At 42.5% G+C, this 18,353-nt stretch overlaps 1 protein-coding gene across 1 annotated transcript in view; it reads left to right on the top strand.

Annotated features, from left to right (window-relative positions):
- Positions 1–18,353, top strand: part of SNTB1 (syntrophin beta 1) — a 114,970-nt gene that overhangs the window by 64,038 nt on the left and 32,579 nt on the right. The window contains exon 3 of the mRNA XM_068672577.1: positions 9,598–9,805. Within this exon, the coding sequence (XP_068528678.1) occupies positions 9,598–9,805 (208 nt within the window). The remainder of the gene's footprint in view (positions 1–9,597; positions 9,806–18,353) is intronic.

The raw sequence follows: 18,353 nt of genomic DNA, 5'->3' as shown, positions 1-18,353 counted from the left end.
AGAGTCCAAGTCGTGATTTATATCAAGAATTTTTGTGACTGTTTTATTTTTTCCTTGGTGGGCCGTGTTTATCATCTGTTTAGATTAATGTTAAGCTAGGGAAGAAATCAACAATCCAACATAAAAGTAAAGCAACTTGAAAGGATCTAATTCAAATCCAGAGAAGAACAAAAAATGACTATAATCAGGGTGAAATTCTGGTCGACTCTGCCCTCGAGCTTAAGCCACGCTGCTGTAGTAGGCAATCACAGTGTGCACGGTGCGTTACAGAAGGATAATCTGCCACTGCGAGGCCCTTTACAGTGTTGCCCACAAAGGGTAGGGAATTTCAGATCAAGGCGAACCTGGGTTTTTAACCTTACCTCCAAACTATTTTACTCTTACGGATCCAAATCCTCCTTTTGTGTAAAGCTGGATGTTTCTTATGCTATGGTTTCCTTATAATACTGCCAATCTGTCCCTCAAATTGCTATTTACTGGAAGGGACAAGTAAGTAGGAGGTACTTGGGATTTGCCCAGTGCTCCCTCTTTTCAAACAGGGAGAAGTTAGATGATTTAATTAAAACATTTACAACATCCCATGTTATACAGTGGGGAGAGGGAAGAAGTTGGGGTGTGGGCAGAGGGGTGATAAGAGTGCAGTGGTGGGATGGATGAGTGGCTGGGTAGTGAGGAAGGAAGGACTCCTTCTCCTTGATATATTGAAATGTCCTCTTTAAGAGCTGCACATCTGTGGGACCTTCCTTTTTTACTTAGGTAATGCATTCAGGGCTAGGGATCTCAGATGAGAGACCCAAGAGCGTAGTTCTTCTTTTCTTACAGAATTTTGTGGCAAGTCATTAACTGCTAGAGTTAATAATTGGTTCAGGCTGGGCTGTCTGATGGTCTTGCAATCATCTGCATTGTTCTTTGGGCAGTTCTGCAATTGCTGGAGTATTTTGGAAGCTGTGATCGTCTGTCTTGCTAAGGGACAGTTTTCTAACGGAGCTGGAGCTCTGAAGTCTTTAGGCAGAAAGGGTAATTTTTTTAATTTTTGTTCTTCATTATTACAAACGGTTATTTTCCATCATTTGTGAAAATCTACACCAGTCACTTCTGTAGGAGTGCTCCTTCTATAGAAGTCTATATGGTTTCAGTCGCTTTTGAGTTCAATCACCAGCTAATTTTTTTGACAAAAAATAAAGACAAAGACCATTTTCAGGAGAGCAACCGCAAGGGTATTCACTTACACAACCAAATTGACAGTTCAGCTTGAACTTCAGATGTTCATTTACTTGTAGTTACTGTAGTTTGGGGTTGTTTCCCTGCAAAGTGGGTTTAATTTTTGTTCTGTTAAAATAGTTAAAATAGCCTTCTGATGTCCTAGGGACTGAATTACTGGGGGTACGTGCCAGGATTTAGGCACACAATGAGTTTCCCTGTGGTATGTTTGAGAAATCAGTGAAGAACTCAGTAGTTACAGTATGTTGTGAGAGACTTTCAGTGTTCACAGGTCCTGGTGAATCTTTAGGTCTGGGATTAGTCATCTCTTGTTTTCACGAAAAAACAAGTTGTGTTTTTTCCCCTGAGATAATGACATGGGGCTTTATTCTGTTCCCATCCTTCTCTGTTGGACAGACAAGATCCTGGTGTCATTCTCATCTCCAGCACAAATAGAATGGGTGAGAGACTCTTGCACATGTTACTGAAAAAAATATCTGTAAGTTCATGATAAACTCAGTGTGTCTGTCTTTGTGCAAGGGACCGAATGTGACCTGAAGACAGGAATAAAATGTGTCATGGTGAGTGGGTGGCAGGAAAGGATGTGTGTGGTATGGAGGTGGCAGTAACTGAAGCTGGTAGAAGACTTTCAGACAGATTTTGATTAATAAACTTTTAACCCAAATATTTCTTTTCCATGAAAATGCTTAGATGAGAAGATAGTGGAGGAAAAAAAAAAAAAAGAAAGAAAGAAAATGAAAAAAAAAAGCAATTCTGGTGAGTTTTATGTTATTTTTTTTTCAGCCACTGTTTCAGTTAGAGTAATTTTGAAGAAGTCAAAGAGTTTTTCCAATGAGCTTCCACTGCAGAGGATTGAGCTGAGGAACAGAAATAAGAGGAAAGTCACTGAAATGAATCAGGGGAGCAGGAACAATGAGAGCAAACTGCCTTGAGAAATACGTAGTGGGATGGGAGGAGAACAAATTTAGAAAAGTTGATAGAGAAAGTAGCTAACTAGCAAGGTGAAGCAATGAACAAGAAAGTGAAAACTGCAGTAGACTTAGTGAACGCTGTTGGAAAAAAGAGAAAATCAAATCACAAATGAAATATGTCACAAATTAAAGGAAAAGGAAGAGCTTTGTGAGTGCTGCAGGGCAGGACAGCGGAAAGCAAGCAGTTAATCGTGTTTTGTGTGTGTCTGTATGTAAGGTGTGTAAGTGCTGACATCCAAGCTGCAGCTAAATAATGTTGGAGAGCAATTTTAACACCCCGAGATCTGCTAAACAAAGGAAGTCGATACACGAGGGTTTCGATTTCCTGCGATGCTCCTTGTCCCCGCAAGGACATCTTTGTGGTACTGCTTGTAGCCAGGTAGAAACATCGAGCCCCCTTTCCCTGTGCTCTGCGCTGGGCCTTCCCAGACCCCTTATCAGGGGGTTGGCAAACTGCATTTCAGTCTTACAGCCCAGTCTTGCCTGACCCGCTGCTAGCCAACGAGCAGGATATTCAGCTTGTGTATTCACAACTGCTCTCTCCCTCACCTTCTGCAGTCATTTGTATCTCAGCAAATTGCAAATTACAGCCACATGGGGAGCCTCCGATGATGGGCTGCTAGCTTAGGTGCTCCAGCTCAGCGTCAGTAGGTGCTGAGGCTGGGATTTAGTGCTTAAGTTGTACACGCAGACATAGCTATTTTAATGCCCTATTGTCAATTCCTGCTTTAACACACGTTTCTGCTTGTTGAAAATCCTTTTTTTCCCCTGTAGCAGGAATCAGAGAGAGTTACACTGAAGTTGTTACTTCTTCTCATCACTTATAAAGAGATTCTCCACTGATCTCTGAGTCTGTTCAATGGGAAGATGAGTTCAGTAACTCTGTGCTGCCACAGGGAGAGTGCCAGGAGGTGACACACGCCTGCCCTCACGGAAAAGACCAACAGCATGACGGGATGCTGCCTCCCAGATGTTGCTCTCTCCCCAGCTCTTGGGAGAGAATTTGGGGTTTTGTCGTCATGGCTGTTGAACAGACTGGCTACTGTTTTGTTTCGCTTGGCAACTAATCAGTGATTCCCGAGGTTTCTTTCATATAAGCCGAGAAGTGGGCATATAAATGAATGAAACACTCAGGCAGATGCTGCTAGATTGGGGTGCACCTGCTCTTTGTCTCTTCCAACGAGACTTTCTCCCGTGATAGCTGATCAGCAAGGCAGAGCAGATCCATCAGCAGCCCTGCTCATTCCTCCCCTCTCTGTAGTAGTTTTCATCCCTCCTTGTGGATCGTGTCCCACTCCTTCCCCTGGGTCCTATTACAGTTTTGTTCTTTCTCAAAAGACATCTAATTCTTCTCCAAGTCCCTGATATCTTACTTAGGCAGCAAAGTGAGACTGTCTGCCTTCACCCCTGAACTGTTTCAACCTGCAGGTCATTCACCGCTATTATCAGCTAGTCACTTACTCTTTACTCTGACCAGATTCAGCTCAAACTGCAGAAGCAGCAAGCTTTGAGGTTGGCTGTGGCTTTACTAGAGGTGCAGTGTTTGCGCCTGAGACAATTTTTTTTTCTAGCAATTTTTTCCCTTTTTCTATCAAAGAGATGCTTCAGTGATCTGCGGTCAGTGTATTTACCACACCAATCACAGCATCTTCTGGTCTTCATTTTTAAGCAGCATCTTTCTGAGGTTAACTCAAACTCCTGCTGTCCCTCTGAAATAATTCCTTCCTATTTTATTAATTCCCTTTTATTTTATTAATTTAATTTTATTTATTTATTTATTTTTATTTTCAAATAACTGACCCCACTGCTCCTTGAAACAGCACTTTTGCCATTGTTTGGTGCAGAATCCGCTGTGAAGAGGGCTGGACTGGGCATTTCTGCATTACCAGTACCGTTGTAACAAGAATATGAAAGAAAACTAGAAGAAGGAAAAAGATAAGAGGTCCTTCATGCAATGCAGGGAAAGCATTCTGCTTCTTAATGTCCATATATATTTAAAAGATATTAAATGACTTGTTCTGGGTAGAGAAGGCAGCCCGTGATGTGCTCTGCATGTCGGTGATGTCAGCAGGTCCTTTCCTCACTTGCATGCTGCACAACTCCATCAATAGCCCTTTTATTAAAGCCCAGCTGGCAACAAAAAGAAATGAAATCAACTGTGACAGCTCGTTAGTGATATACGCACCCTCTGCATGGACCTCAGTCTAATCCAGCTCCCAAGGAATGAGTAACTGCACTTACAGTGACTGCGCTAAGGTGAAAGTCAGCAAGTAGCTCTCGAGACAGTGAGTACCATCGTGACAGCGAGGGGACCTAAAGACTGTCACACAGAAAACTTCTGCTCCATTGCCAAATAGTGCTTGCTTTGTAAAATCTCTTTCACCTACATTTAGGTGCATCAAACACAGGTTTCTTCAGTGTAGGCTGGGGAATTCGTTGCACTGCCTAATGTTATCTCTGTGGAATATTTTCCTTGGAGACTGGGCCCAATATTTCCACTGCTTTATTTTTACATACTTTATTCCTGGTTCGTCTCTTGATGCTGCATGTAGCATTAAACAAAAACCTTAATGGTTTGTGTTTTTTTTAATGATTTTATAAAAAACCTACAGTTATTTAAATATCATATCTGATTGTATTCACTAAATCCCCCCAGCATTATTCTGGAAAGCCTCCCATGTTTGTACACTCAGAAACGAACATAATTACTTGCTACCATTTCATGTGTAGACAATGAAGGGGAAATGGTGTGAGCAGTTTTGCTCTCAATCCCTTTTTAAGTTTGCAAAGTCCACGGCAGAGTGTTTTGTTCCTGGCTATGCTGGGACAAAATCAAAGTAGCGTGATGGACTTGAATAACTCTGGCTCCAGCTTATCATTAACTTCAAGGGATTTACTCCACACTTTAATCAGTCACCGAATACATAATCTGACCCAGGAAAAGGCACAAAGTGTAAAGCAGTGCCTGGGTTGGTCCTGAGCCAACGGTGGTGGGAGAAGTGCTTTCAAGAGATTTGATAAAAGGTATTTCTGAGATAATGAATGCTCCTACACAGAGGCCTTATCAAATGTGGAATGAATATGGGCTATCAAACATTTGCTTTCAACTTCTTCTGATCCACGGGAAAGTAAAAGCTCTGGATGCAGTGAGGCAGAGAGAGGTTTGGGCTCATACTTGCAAGGTTACGGCGTTTGGAGGCACTGGGTTTTGTGTCACCCCCATGTTCTGCGAGTGGAAAATGGGATGCTGGAAATGCTCCTCCACTCAGAGAAACTCTTTGAGAAGGAGAGAGAAAATTACTCTTTTATTACGAGGTTTGCCAAATGATCTCTGAGAAAATGTGATATCATTCATATGCATTGCCAAGCTGGAGAGATGCCGCGCATCTTGGCAGCCATCTAGAGCTAACATATAATTCCTTTGGGTTGGTATGGGCTTTATCAGAAACAGCTCCATATGCAGTATTTACATAACTGTGGTGGAGTGTGAGAATAAACACAGCTGTGGCATTGCCCTAAATATTTCAATTCAGCGGGGAATTAAGGGAACTTTATCACTGAACTGCAGATAAACAGAAGTCAGTAAGCGGTGGTCAGTTTAGCCAAGGAACAAATCAAAGCCACAATGGCTGGACTGCTTGGAAACATTTAAGTACTTTAGAGTTGGAGTTTACTAAGGTCACCGGTGTTTTTTTGCTTTTCACAAAATATGGAAATGCCATCAGTCAGCTGTTAAACGAAAAGCATCATCCAAATGGACTGGTGAATCAAAGCAGCATAGACCGAAAGGCAGAAAATAGAAGAGTTTATAGGGACGTAGTGCTTTTGGTGTGTGATTGCAGTAGGATCCCCTGGGTTTCCAGGAAGATGATAAGAGAAGTTTCTGCTAGGATCTCCATCAAGTGGGTGCAGAGATGGGAGTTCTGGATTTTTAGGGGAAATCTGTAAGGACAGCTTCTTAAAGGTAGTTTAGATCTCATAGCAAGTAGTAGCAGAGTTCAGGCAGCCGAGGGTTTAGACTTTCATCCTTACTGTATGAATAAAACAAGGCGCCCTGTCTAGCAACCTGCACACAAATGACACTTGCAGACATATTTCTGGGGGATGGACCACTGTGGAAGATAAAAAGATTGAGTTTCAGTGCTGTCAGTGCAGCGTTTAGTCCTGTCTGCAGTCACTTTAGGTAAGTGCAGCACGTGTTGTCCCATCTTCCTGTCTCTCAGCTAAGGCAACAAGGTAGTCTGTCTGCAGCTGGTAGTGTATCAGCATCAAACCTTGATCACTGGCAAGCAGTGCCCAAAGTAACTCCATGTGAAGTCACTGACAGGCGATAGTTCAAGTATTCTTGCAAGCATGATGCTGTATATGTGTGTATCTGTATTAAAATATATAAATTGATATCAATACAACATATATAGATTACAATACATTATGGGATCTCAAATTGAAATAGCACTTCATAATTTTGACTCAATTAAAGAAGTGTGAAGAGCTGTCTAAATGTTCATTATTTTAGGGGACAGAACTATCGCAGAAATACCTGAATAGCCACTATCAAGGGAAATACACTTTGATGAAAGCTAAGGAGCAAAATACTTGTTTGTATCCACTTGCTGTAAGTAAGACTTTAGTGTATTCCAAATTGTAGGGGAGCAAGTTGCCATTTGGAAGCTCTTACAGCTCTCAATAATTTTATTTTTAAACCAAAGGTTAAAAAACAAAGGTTTAAAAATCTAACTTAAAAAGAAATGGCACAAGCTTGCTATTCTTTTGCAGCTGCAGAAGCGGCACATCCTTCTGTCTTTATAGGACTTGTTCGCTGCTCTGTTTCCAGCATGATAGGCAGTGACTTGGAGGTGGGAATTCTCTTACAGGAACCACAAGCTTCGTAAAAAGCATTGTTTCACAAAATCCAGACAGTGCACTAACATTTTCCAGGATGCCACAATACATACCAGGTATTTTTTTCTCTTTAAAAGAAGCATTAAAATGAGAGGCAGAGTGCAGAAAACAAAACGAGTGCTGTTCCCTGCCTCCTCTGGATGCTTTTCTGGGTGCTTTTCCTGTGGTGAAACGGGGATGCTGTTACTGGCATGTGTGAAATGTTTTGAGATCTTGTGCCAAAAAGTTCTCCATAAGTAGTAAGCAACAATTACCACAGTGTGCAGGTCTATGTAGTTTGTTGCCATTGCTGAGCTCCTGCAAGTGCAAGCTCAAACCCAAGTCCCTAGGGTTCCCTGGGCCACCGGTGTTTCTGATGAGCAGAAAAAGCAAGGTGTGGGGGCTGAGATCTCAACAACCATCGGACATAACTGTCGGGGAGATGTTTTTTCATACAGTTTCAAAAGATAAGAAAACAAAAAAAGAAAGGAAAGGAAAGGAAAGGAAAGGAAAGGAAAGGAAAGGAAAGGAAAGGAAAGGAAAGGAAAGGAAAGGAAAGGAAAGGAAAGGAAAGGAAAGGAAAGGAAAGGAAAGGAAAGGAAAGGAAAGGAAAGGAAAGGAAAGGAAAGGAAAGGAAAGGAAAGGAAAGGAAAGGAAAGGAAAGGAAAGGAAAGGAAAGGAAAGGAAAGGAAAGGAAAGGAAAGGATTGATTAGGAAAATGCTAATCTGCAAGCATAATTTTTTTATTCGACAGATCTGCATCATCCAACAAGGCATTTTCCTTTCGGTACCTGAGGTTGACTCTTCAGTGCCTGCTGGAGCGGCTACATAAGAGCCTTTATTTTCAGAAAGTGCTGAGTTCCGATGACTTTACCGAGCAAAGTGCACTGTTGTGTTGGCTCAGCGCTTTCTGAAAAATCAGCCCACTTTTTGAACTATGTAAGCAGTGATTTAGAACCCTCAACAGTTCAGCTGCTTAGTTTGGAAAATCGTGACCTTTTCTATCTTTAGAGCGGTGTCTACTTGGAGACCTCCCCTTCCCAAAATGGACAAACAAGAGACCAGCAGCCCTCATCCTCGTAGCCCCAGAGAGCTACGCAGATTGAGTCGCCTTCTGTTCTGGATTCTGCTCTCTCTTAATCAATTAATTAAAAACTCTTTAATTGTTCGTTAAGCTCCAAATTGCAGGATTTTGTAATTGCATAACAAATATTTGGATTACAGCACTGTCTTGAACCTCAACCTGAATAAATCCCACTGAACTAATTACTTTTCTGATACAGAAAGGAGACATTATGTGTCTCGGAGATCAGGCAGCAGTACATGAGACAGAAGTAGAGCCTGAGGCTCAAATCTGAGGTTGAATTCATGTGGGTAACGTTCAGGGGAATCCACTGTACGTTTACAATGAAAAAACACCAGTGTGATGTGGAGCTGAGTGATGGGCATTGACCAGAGCTTGGTTTTATAATCACTACCTAATGATAAACCAGACTATTATTTAGTTATTTATCAAACGTTCAAGTAACAGTGATCCACAAAGCTACAAAGAGCACACAAAGCCCCGCTAATAACTAATAACCTCACTGAGAGCAGCACTGAAATAGCAGCAGCTGTCTCTCAAAGCATTTTTGTTGTTGTTAGTGAAGGTGCTGGCACGGTTCCCATGACCATGATGGACAGGATTCATTTTTCTGGAAGCTGTGTTCAGATGAGCTTTCAAAAACACTGTTGTGGGGTAAAAGCCCACGAGATGGTCTAGTAAATGTGTTTTTTGGGGAAAAAACATCTCTCCCTACAGGAGTTTGGAAAACCGTAAAAGATGCTTGTCAGCAGTAATCACACGGTTGGGGTTAGCAATTTCTTGCCACTGCTGTTAGCAGGACCTAAATGGAGCGTTTGGGAAATTTGTTGCTCCTGGGGAAGGCCAATTACACCGGGCTTCTGGTTCTGCTTTGCGGTGTCACTGAAACCACAGGGCAGTCCTAAGAAAATGCCTTCATTTAGGGTTAGGGATTTTTTTTCTTCACTTAGCTCTGTATGTATGAAGTAAGCATATTGAGAAACTCTGGGCGTGCTGTGACATACAGCCAAAGAAGGTAGCAGCTTATCCCCAGCTTCTCTGCAGTCATCGTCCTTGTGGTTCTTGGTGGTTGCCCTGCCAGGGTGCAAAGCCTGGGGTCATGCTGAGCAGGAAGGGGCAGCCCCAGGGGAAAACTTCCTTGTTATCTTTTAAAGTTATGGGTGAACGCTCCCCTTGCCTTTATCTTTGAAACTCCTATTGACATGTTAGATGTGGGGTCGGATCAGCCCCTTCTGAAAGATCAGTAATTTACAGTTCAGACCTGGCTCCAGTTAGGTGGATCTCACTAGATCTGGGTGTTGCAAAGGTAAGTCTTTAGTGCCAGGTCTTGATATTAGTGTCCTTCTGTGTAACTGATAGCTAACAGTAAGTGAGGTAATAACTTCAGTCACCTAACAGTACATGAGTGAACGTAATGTTTTTCCCCCCCCATTTTTCTAGACTTATTGAAGTTCATTCACCTGATGCCAAGCACACCGTGGTTCTCAGGAGTAAGGATTCAGCTACAGCCCAGGCCTGGTTCAATGCCATCCACTCCAGTGTCAATGATCTCATCCCCAGGGTGATTGCAGAGGTCAGAGACCAGCTGGGTAAAACAGGGATTGCTGGAAGTCGAGAGATTAGGCATCTAGGCTGGCTTGCAGAAAAGGTAATGGAAACATTCTTGTTTTTATTTCTAAGCTTTCTCTTTCTTACTGTCTAAGATTATGTTCTTTTTTTTTTTTAATTTAATTATTATTATTTTTATTTCTTACATAGCTTTCCTTGAAGACCTTTCTTTTCCTAATGTGTCAAATTTCTTTCTTTCTTTTATTTTTAATGTGACTGGAAGGTCCCCTGAGTCTTCACTTCAGTATACCAAGTAGCAAAAGCTTTCCTGGGTTATCAAAAGTCTCATGACCTGTCAAGTTCAAGTGTGGGACGTGAGTCACAAAAACTGACACCAGCCTCAAACTCCCTGCTGCCACTATGTCTCCTGTATACGATACAGTCTGCCTTAGTCTCCTTTCTACTCCTGGCCTGGGAAGTAGCCAGATACTTGGTCTGTCACCCCTCTGCTCTTCCTGGCTTGCAGGAGTTAGCTATGGTCTGGAGCACGAGGTGGCTGATCTGGAAGGCAGAGCTGGAGGCTGCAGCTCTGTCCCCACGTCTTGCACAGTTCGAGTCTCAAAATATTTTTTACCCACAGAGGAGAGCTGGTGCCCGGTTTGAGAGTAGCTTGGCATTTAGTGACCTGTGGAATGCAGAACCGTAAAAGCACAGGGATGGTATCAGGATGAGATCATCTGGTTTTAAATCAGTACTTTTAAATCAGGAATTGTCTTTGGCACTGCACCAACTGATACGTGTGGATTGGCTCCTGTAACAGCATTCACATTGTGCCCAGACATGCCTCCCATCCAGATGTTACTTGGGTGGCCCTTTGGAGCATCTCATTCTCTCCAGCTGGGGTGCATGCAAAAAAAGGCACTGCTACAAACTGTCCTTGCAACCTATGCTTCTAACACAGGTGCAGAAAGCTGAAAAAAACCATTGTACCCGTTAGCGTTACCTGGCATTTTGTAGGTGGAAATAAAGGAGCCACAGGCACAGCTACCAAATAGTATCCTTTAAGAGGACACCCCCCTTTTTTTTTAGGGAAAGGTGAGTCAATCCACACTACATGTAACAAGGCAAAGATCACAGAACTTTGCAGACAGATTTTTTACGTTTTCCTGTCCCCCCAGAGAAGCTTGCTGTGTGGAAAACAGCACAACGCTGTGGCTTAGTGTTGTAGGGAGTATGAAATCTTTGTTAAAACACAGAAGGCCCCATAAGTAAATTTTCGCAGTAGTAAACTAGGCAGCCATGGGATGTTTAAACTTGCTTTCATGTTGTGTACTTTCTATAAATTTATGAAAAGTTGAATGTACGAGTCCTTTTCTGTTTCCAAATCCTCTTTTCTGAAACACTGACTGCTGCGTAGCAGATCAGGTATACTTTATACTTAATAAACTAATCATCATCAAGTGATCAACAGATCATTTAAGCAGATGCACAGCATGCTTCTTGTTTGTGAATTTCCCTATTATGAAGTGTGATCGACAGCGCTTGGTTGTGGGGTCAGGGAGCTGTGGAAGCTTAGCAGCAGGGCCACAAATGGGACCCCTGGATTGGAAATAGAAGTGAGTGCTGTGCATGGCACAGGGCACGAAACAGCTGCTGTGTGCCACCTCTTCCACTGATGGGTTGGTGTTGCCTCCAGTTAATGCTGAATCCATTCTTCGGGATGAAAAGTCTTTTGGCTGAAAACGTAGAAATGCATCCCAGTGTTTTAAACCTATGCAAGATTTCTATTCTCATAATGCTGAAAGTAATGTTTCTACATGCAAAGAGGGATGTACCCTTAACCTGTTTCCTTCGTGGCAGTTACTACACATTATCCCATTCACACGCATCTTTCCCCTCTTATTTTTGCCTCGCGGACTGCAGTCATAGTTCATGTTATTGAGCATGGGCCAGTTCAAGATCCTGCTGAATTAGCGGTGAAACGCGTGTTGCCTTTAATAGGACCAAGTTGTGGTTCTGTGCGCATTCCAGAGTATTTACAATGGCTGTCATCAAGCATTAGCCTTGGGAGATCTCTAACAGCATTGTAACCAAATGTCAACATGTTTTTTTAACCATACTAACCATCCAGGGCTTTGCAATAGTAACGCAGTGAGGTCAAAAGTTCCCAGCTTCTTCTTATTTGGGAGACCAGTTAAAAAGCAGGGAAAATCACTACATATGGTAAAAAGCTAAGTTAAATGGCTTTTATTTTGTTACTTTTTATTTTGTTTCTGTGAATGCTGGGTTTAAGGCAGATAACCTGCAGGGTGGGAGAGGAGGGTGCAAGCTCTGTAGATGCTGTTTCAGAGGAGGTGTTGGAGTCAGCCAGGCTAGGTGCTGACCACAGGGCATTTCCTAGACACTCCCTGTGCAAAACCTGGGACAGCCAGTGAGGAGAGATTAAATTCTCCAGGGACTGTTGGAAGCAGACCAGGAATACCAGCTTTCTTCTCCCGGAGTGAACTTTCCTACTACAGGCACTCCTGGTTGGTTTCTAAATGTTGGAGCTTAGAAAGCAAAGCCCTGGGGGAAAGGGACCTCAGTATTAGCAGCCACATGTGCCTTGTATTCCTCCTAATGCCATCATTAATTATTTTTGTATGATATTTTGTGGCATATCTTGCCATTTTTCCATGGACTGCGGTGGGAAGAAATCTGAACTCCGCTTTGGAAAACATCTTAGGCTGTAACTTTTAAGGCAGCTTTTATGGCATCGCATTATGTTACTTCCATAGCTTATCCGTACAGTGAATCCGCAGCAAAATGGAGTGACACTGACGGAGATGAATTCCTTTGGCTGTTTGGGGAATGCAAAATGCAGTCCCATAGAAATTTCACCGTAATTTGCCGTGATTAGTCTCTGCTTTCATTAAACTATTTCCTGGTTTGACATTTTTTATATGTCTCCGCTCTAAACTTAGCTCTGAACTTCAACCTTTACGTTACTACAAAAATAGATTCATTAGCTGAGCCTCCCTCAGGTGGGTAACATTGAAATAAATAGTAGGTTATCTAAGGTACTATGCGATCGCATGCTAACAGGCTGCTTCTACCTTCAGTGAACTTCCCTGTGAAGACTGCCCTAAATTTGCAGTCTTCAGCATGAAACCTCCGTCCTGCAGGTCCACCTTCAGAGCTCCCTGGCTTTTCCCCAGGGTGCACACAATGAGTCCGTCAGCAGGTAAAGCAAAAAGCCACGGATCACATTAAGAAAGCAAACCTTCACTGTTGCTTTATCGTAGGGAAGGAGAAAAACAGCCAGAAGCAATCATTAGAGATGCCAAATGCCCTGTTTTATTAAGACGCTCACCTTGTCCTATCCTTGACCTCATGGGAAGGGTTTCTGAAGCCAGCCAAGGATTAGGGAGTTAGGTTAGTTACCAGCATCCTAAAACTTGCCTGCGACTAACAGAAATGTCAAGTGCCAGTTTATAATGAAGTGCATGTGCTCTCCACAATCTTTTATTTCTTGTATTTCTTTGGAAATTCAGCAAAACCTGTGGGATTAACTAATATACAAATGGGAGGGAACAGCTGCCTGTGGCTTTTAATCTTTCCAGGCTCTTTTTTTTTAAGGTTCCCTGTAAAGACACTTCCAGTGACCAGACACAAAAAAGAAGTAATGTAATCCTAACTGAGGAGCTTTTCCATGTACATGTTAATTGTCCCTCTTCTTTCCAGCAATCCTTTCGATCCTCTTAGAAATGTCTTTTCCACCTCTTTTTTCTCCATTTTTTAATAGTTCTGCACATCCTGTGGATTATAGAGGGGCTGAAACGAGCATCACTGCTTTTCTTGTCACACTTATCCACCTACTGTCAAAATATCGAGTCAAAATATCAAGGAAATGTTAGTTTATTTTATTAATTTGTAATGTCAGCTCCAATAGACTGAGATGCTAATGGCAAAAGTTTTATGTCCGTTTTTGCTTCTTTAATGTGAGCACAGCAAGGCTGTTCTGGCAAAAGTGTTTTTTGCAAAGGCTGCTTTTTCCAATTCAGCAATCAGCCACACAAGCACTGAAGCTGGAGTGAGGTGCCAGTGTTCTAGCTAGGTCATTAAAAAAAATACAAAAAAAAAAAATACACACACACACAAAAAAAAAAAAAAGAAACACACCAAGAACAGAAATGAACCCCCCACTTCTGTGTCTCTCACTGTTCTTACAGTGCCGGGGATGCTTTAAATGTAGACTTGGCGAAAAGAAAAAGCACTCCTGCGGCTGGAGAGCATTCTCCTTTCTGAATGTCAAATGTCTTAGCAGACAATGGGGTTGTTAAAATAGTCTCAAGGTTCCTTTGAGAAACTTGAAAATAGGGGTAGCTGCAAGTTGTCTTTTATAATGGTAATATTTGAAGCGGCTGAAAAATTCCTTTCTGTTTTTTTTTTTTTTTTTTTTTTTTTCTCCCTAACTCCAGCATTTTGCTCGTGTAAACGTAGCTCCCATACTCAGAGCAAATGTGTACGGGCTCCCAGAAATCTGATGGGTAGATCAGAGTGGAGAAAATACTTGCTGTTGGAGGGGAAGCAGCCACACTGCATGGTGTATTAGGGTTGGTTTTCAGCTCGTGGTGCTACCACTGAAACGAGAAGTGTGTTCATACGTCACGGGCTGTACAGTCTGCTCAGACCTTCGATAACCATATCATTGTTTTAGAGCTGAAGTGTGGGACGTGTCATCGCAGGGTGATCTTCGGTGTCAAGCTGCGTATTGCAGCGTTGTATTTATATTCCTGCTCTCTGCCTAATTCTGCAGGGGGAGCGATAGCGGTAAGATTGTGAGACACGCAAGCTGTCCAAACAAGATTTCGGCAAATGACATGAGAGTGTATTTGAGGGTGTTTTTCCAGGATGAAATGAAAACGTTTCTCTTTTCCCATTTCCTTTGCACCTATGCTCATTGGTTAGCAAAACAAGTAGACGGCAACGGAGCCACATTGTTATTCTCATCACAGACCTGGGAGTTTTCAAAGAACAGAAGCGAAGCTTCAGTTTTAAAATTTTATATAATTTCCGAATTTCTAGAGCAGCCTTTTAATGGTGACCTTAAAATGTCTTTGTGTGAGAAAGCCACCGGCCTGTCAAGCAGTTCAAACGTTTTGACTCTCTTTAACAGCACACGGATCTGATTTTAACCACCTTCCTGTGACACGGTATAAAAAGCACGGCAGCTGCTAGACAACATTTAAAAAAACCCTGGCATGGCTGTGTCCAGGGCTGCAGTGCCTTTCATGCTGTGATGTGGCCTCTTGGACAGCAGTGGCTTGGAGCTGCCCCCTATCCCTTGGCTCCCCAAGTTCTTCCATCACAGCAGTGGCAGCGCTCACCTGACCCTGTAATGAGCCAGATCAGAAAGTTACGCTGGCAGAAAACTCATTACTTTTTGGGGTGGAACATTAACTTTCTGCGGGTTTAGGTCCCTGAACCAGCTCACTATGGGTTTTTTGACAAATACAAATTCCAGTGCACGAGCAAGTGGCAGAGGTATAGGGACTGGGAGATGGGGCTGCTGCTGTGGGCTGCTTGCAGCTCTTTGCTGGTGTCAGGCTGCACAAACAGAATCAGCAGCTTGTTTAGGAATAAAATCTGGGTTGTGTTGATCCCCAGGTCTTTTTTCTGAATTGGGAAAATAGCTGTGCACATTCAGTCTGAAACAGCAGTGAACTTTGAGTTGTACTGAATCTTAACCCCTGTTGCAAATCAGCATATACTTTAACCAGATAAATAACCCGCTAGAGACATTGGTGTTTGCTGAGAAAACTATTATTACAATGCTTTCTTTTTCTTTCTTTCTTTCTTTCTTTCTTTCTTTCTTTCTTTCTTTCTTTCTTTCTTTCTTTCTTTCTTTCTTTCTTTCTTTCTTTCTTTCTTTCTTTCTTTCTTTCTTTCTTCTTTTTCTTTCTTTCTTTCTTTCTTTCTTTCTTTCTTTCTTTCTTTCTTTCTTTCTTTCTTTCTTTCTTTCTTTCTTTCTTTCTTTCTTTCTTTCTTTCTTTCTTTCTTTCTCCTTTCTTTCTTCTTCCTTCCTTCCTTCCTTCCTTCCTTCCTTCCTTCCTTCCTTCCTTCCTTCCTTCCTTCCTTCCTTCCTTCCTTCCTTCCTTCCTTCCTTCCTTCCTTCCTTCCTTCCTTCTCTCTTTCTCTCTCTCTTTCTCTCTTTCTCTCTCTCTCTCTCTTCCTTTCTTCCTTTCTTCCTTTCTTCCTTTCTTCCTTTCTTCCTTTTTCCCAAGGAAAAAAACATTACATTCATTACAAAATATCACAAAAACACACTACATCCATGTAGTCTGGTCTCCCTTGTGATTTCGAGTCTTTACAGCTTTCTTTTTCTACTTTCGTTGCCTGTTTTCTTTAGTAATTATCTATGCATGTTTGGAAGTGCTACCCATCTATAATGCCCAGGAAGAAGAGTAGCCAGTTTGGTCCTGGCCTCCTGTTTTGAATGGCTAAAGAAGGAGCTGATTTGTCAAATTAATAACCATATAACCATACATGTGGTTATAATCTTAACACTGATCTGGCCTTTTGGAGATTACACATACCTCAAATCAGAAAATCCATTGTGTGACCTCAATTCAAAATTGTATTTTTGTACTCTTCTGTGTGGCCTAAATTCGAGATTGTGTTCTGGCTAATTGCTTGCTGCGGAGCACTTAGATACAAATGAAGCGTCCTGCTTTTGCCCTGTGTCGCTTAACCTCGTAGCTTATTAGCTCTAGAATTTATTTGTTTGCTTTGTGAAACACCACAACAGAGCACTTAATTACATTAACAGTCTTCATTATCTGGGCTAACGATCAGCCTGTACTAAGGAAAGACGTAAACCTGAAGTAGCATGAAGAGTAATTTCCTCTCCCAGATTCGGTGAGGTTCCTCCACAGGCCAATTCATCAGCAGTAACATTGTTCTCTTGTTGCTTTAGGTGCCTTCAATAAATGGATATGTTAAGAAAAATTCTGGCTAAAAACAGCCATTTCATTCACCGCACTCGTAGGACTTCGCCAGTCTTTATCTGCAACACATACGCTATTTCTTCTCATGCCAACAAGAGCTGAGCAAAGGATAAATCTAAGCCAGGCACAAGTGCTCAGTACAGCGGGATTGGAAAGAAGAATAAGTGTAAGGATTGGGCTGATAAATCATGAAAAATTACGATAGTAAATGGAAGATATGCAAGTGAAAGATCCGAGCTTGAAAGTTAGCCTCTATTTCTGTAGCACAGCTTGTTTTTTATAGTGCAAAACCCCCCCAAACCTTTAATCAGATAATTATGGAGCACAGTTACACAGTGAGTGAATGCTGTTGTGCCCGTGGTAGCCTTCAGATGTAAAATTATTCTTGCAGAATTTGAGATGAAGTGTAAAATTGGGCCCTGCATGTCCCCTCGCCCTTTCCACAAGGGTTGCATTAGTTCTGGCTGGATTCCAGTGGAAGCAATTACACTTTGCCCGTTCTCCCTCCCAAGTTTCGATCTAACTGTCTTAACGATGATTGTTCTGATTTATTTTTTAAATGAAATATTGCTACTGCTATTCATATAAACCCCAGGAAGGTTGCAAAAGTTTCTTTTTAATGATGTTCTGCCGTGAAGTTTTATTTATTTAACTTCTCATTTCCTACATCAGGAGAAATGGTGAGCCCAGAGGTGTAAAACCTGCTCCAGCGTGGGCTGGAGGGGACACGAAGCACTGGTGGGAATCCATATGGTGACCCCTGGTGCTGGGGTGGATGTCCCACTGACAGACCCAGACCAGGGCTTGAAACAGAAGGAGGAGAGGATGCCAAAAAGAAATGGGGGCGAGTTTGCTGCCTCCCAGGGTATAGGAGCTGTTACTTTGGCTTCCCCATCATGGTAGGAGTGTGGGAGCATATCCCAGCGTGGTTCTCAGCACAGGCAGCTGTGGCACAGGACCTTAATTCCTTGTTGTACGTAACCCAGCCCTGAACTGCTGTTGGCTGGGCTGGGCAGGATTTCCCAAAAAAAGGAAATTCTTCCAAGATTTTGCTTGATTTTTAGAACGTTGTGCTCTCCATCTTTTGCCTTGGCAGCTGCAGGTGCATCTCTCTAAGAGGATCCACCTCCCCTCGGGCAGGTGCCAGGTCAGCTCACCTTACGCGGTTTCACAGCTTTGAGAGCCCGTGTTTGAACGTATATTCATTCAAGTTCAGTTGGATAAAAGCAGGAGAGATGCAGGTATGATAAGTAGAAAAGCTTTGATCCCTTTCCTCTAAAAGCAGGTGAAAGGCCTCCTTTTTTCTCTTACTTTCTGTCAGTAAATATTGCAAGAAAGACAGTGAAAGAATTGGGGACAGTGATGCTCCTTGGTTCTCCAATGTGATTTAAATGCAACAAATAAACCACATTCCATAGGGAAGCAGAGACATCTCCTGAATACGTATGCAGCCTTGCCAGTGGGGAGCAGAGGGTGCAATTCCCAATGATTTTAACCACTTAAGAGCCTACCTGACTGGTCTCCTCCTGCCCCACTGGTTTTCTGCCCCCAATTCCTGCAGGTACATGTGCTGAGGGGCAGAGATGGAGGAAGCTTGCTTTGAATGGGACCAAGGAGACCTGACATCTGTGTTGATTTTTTCATTTGGACCACTGGTGG

Source organism: Anas acuta, chromosome 2 (genome assembly GCF_963932015.1).
Source record: "Anas acuta chromosome 2, bAnaAcu1.1, whole genome shotgun sequence".
NCBI classification, from domain to species: Eukaryota; Metazoa; Chordata; class Aves; order Anseriformes; family Anatidae; genus Anas; species Anas acuta.
The sequence above is the reverse complement of the archived record's forward strand: the minus strand, read 5'-3'. Positions and strand labels throughout refer to the sequence as shown.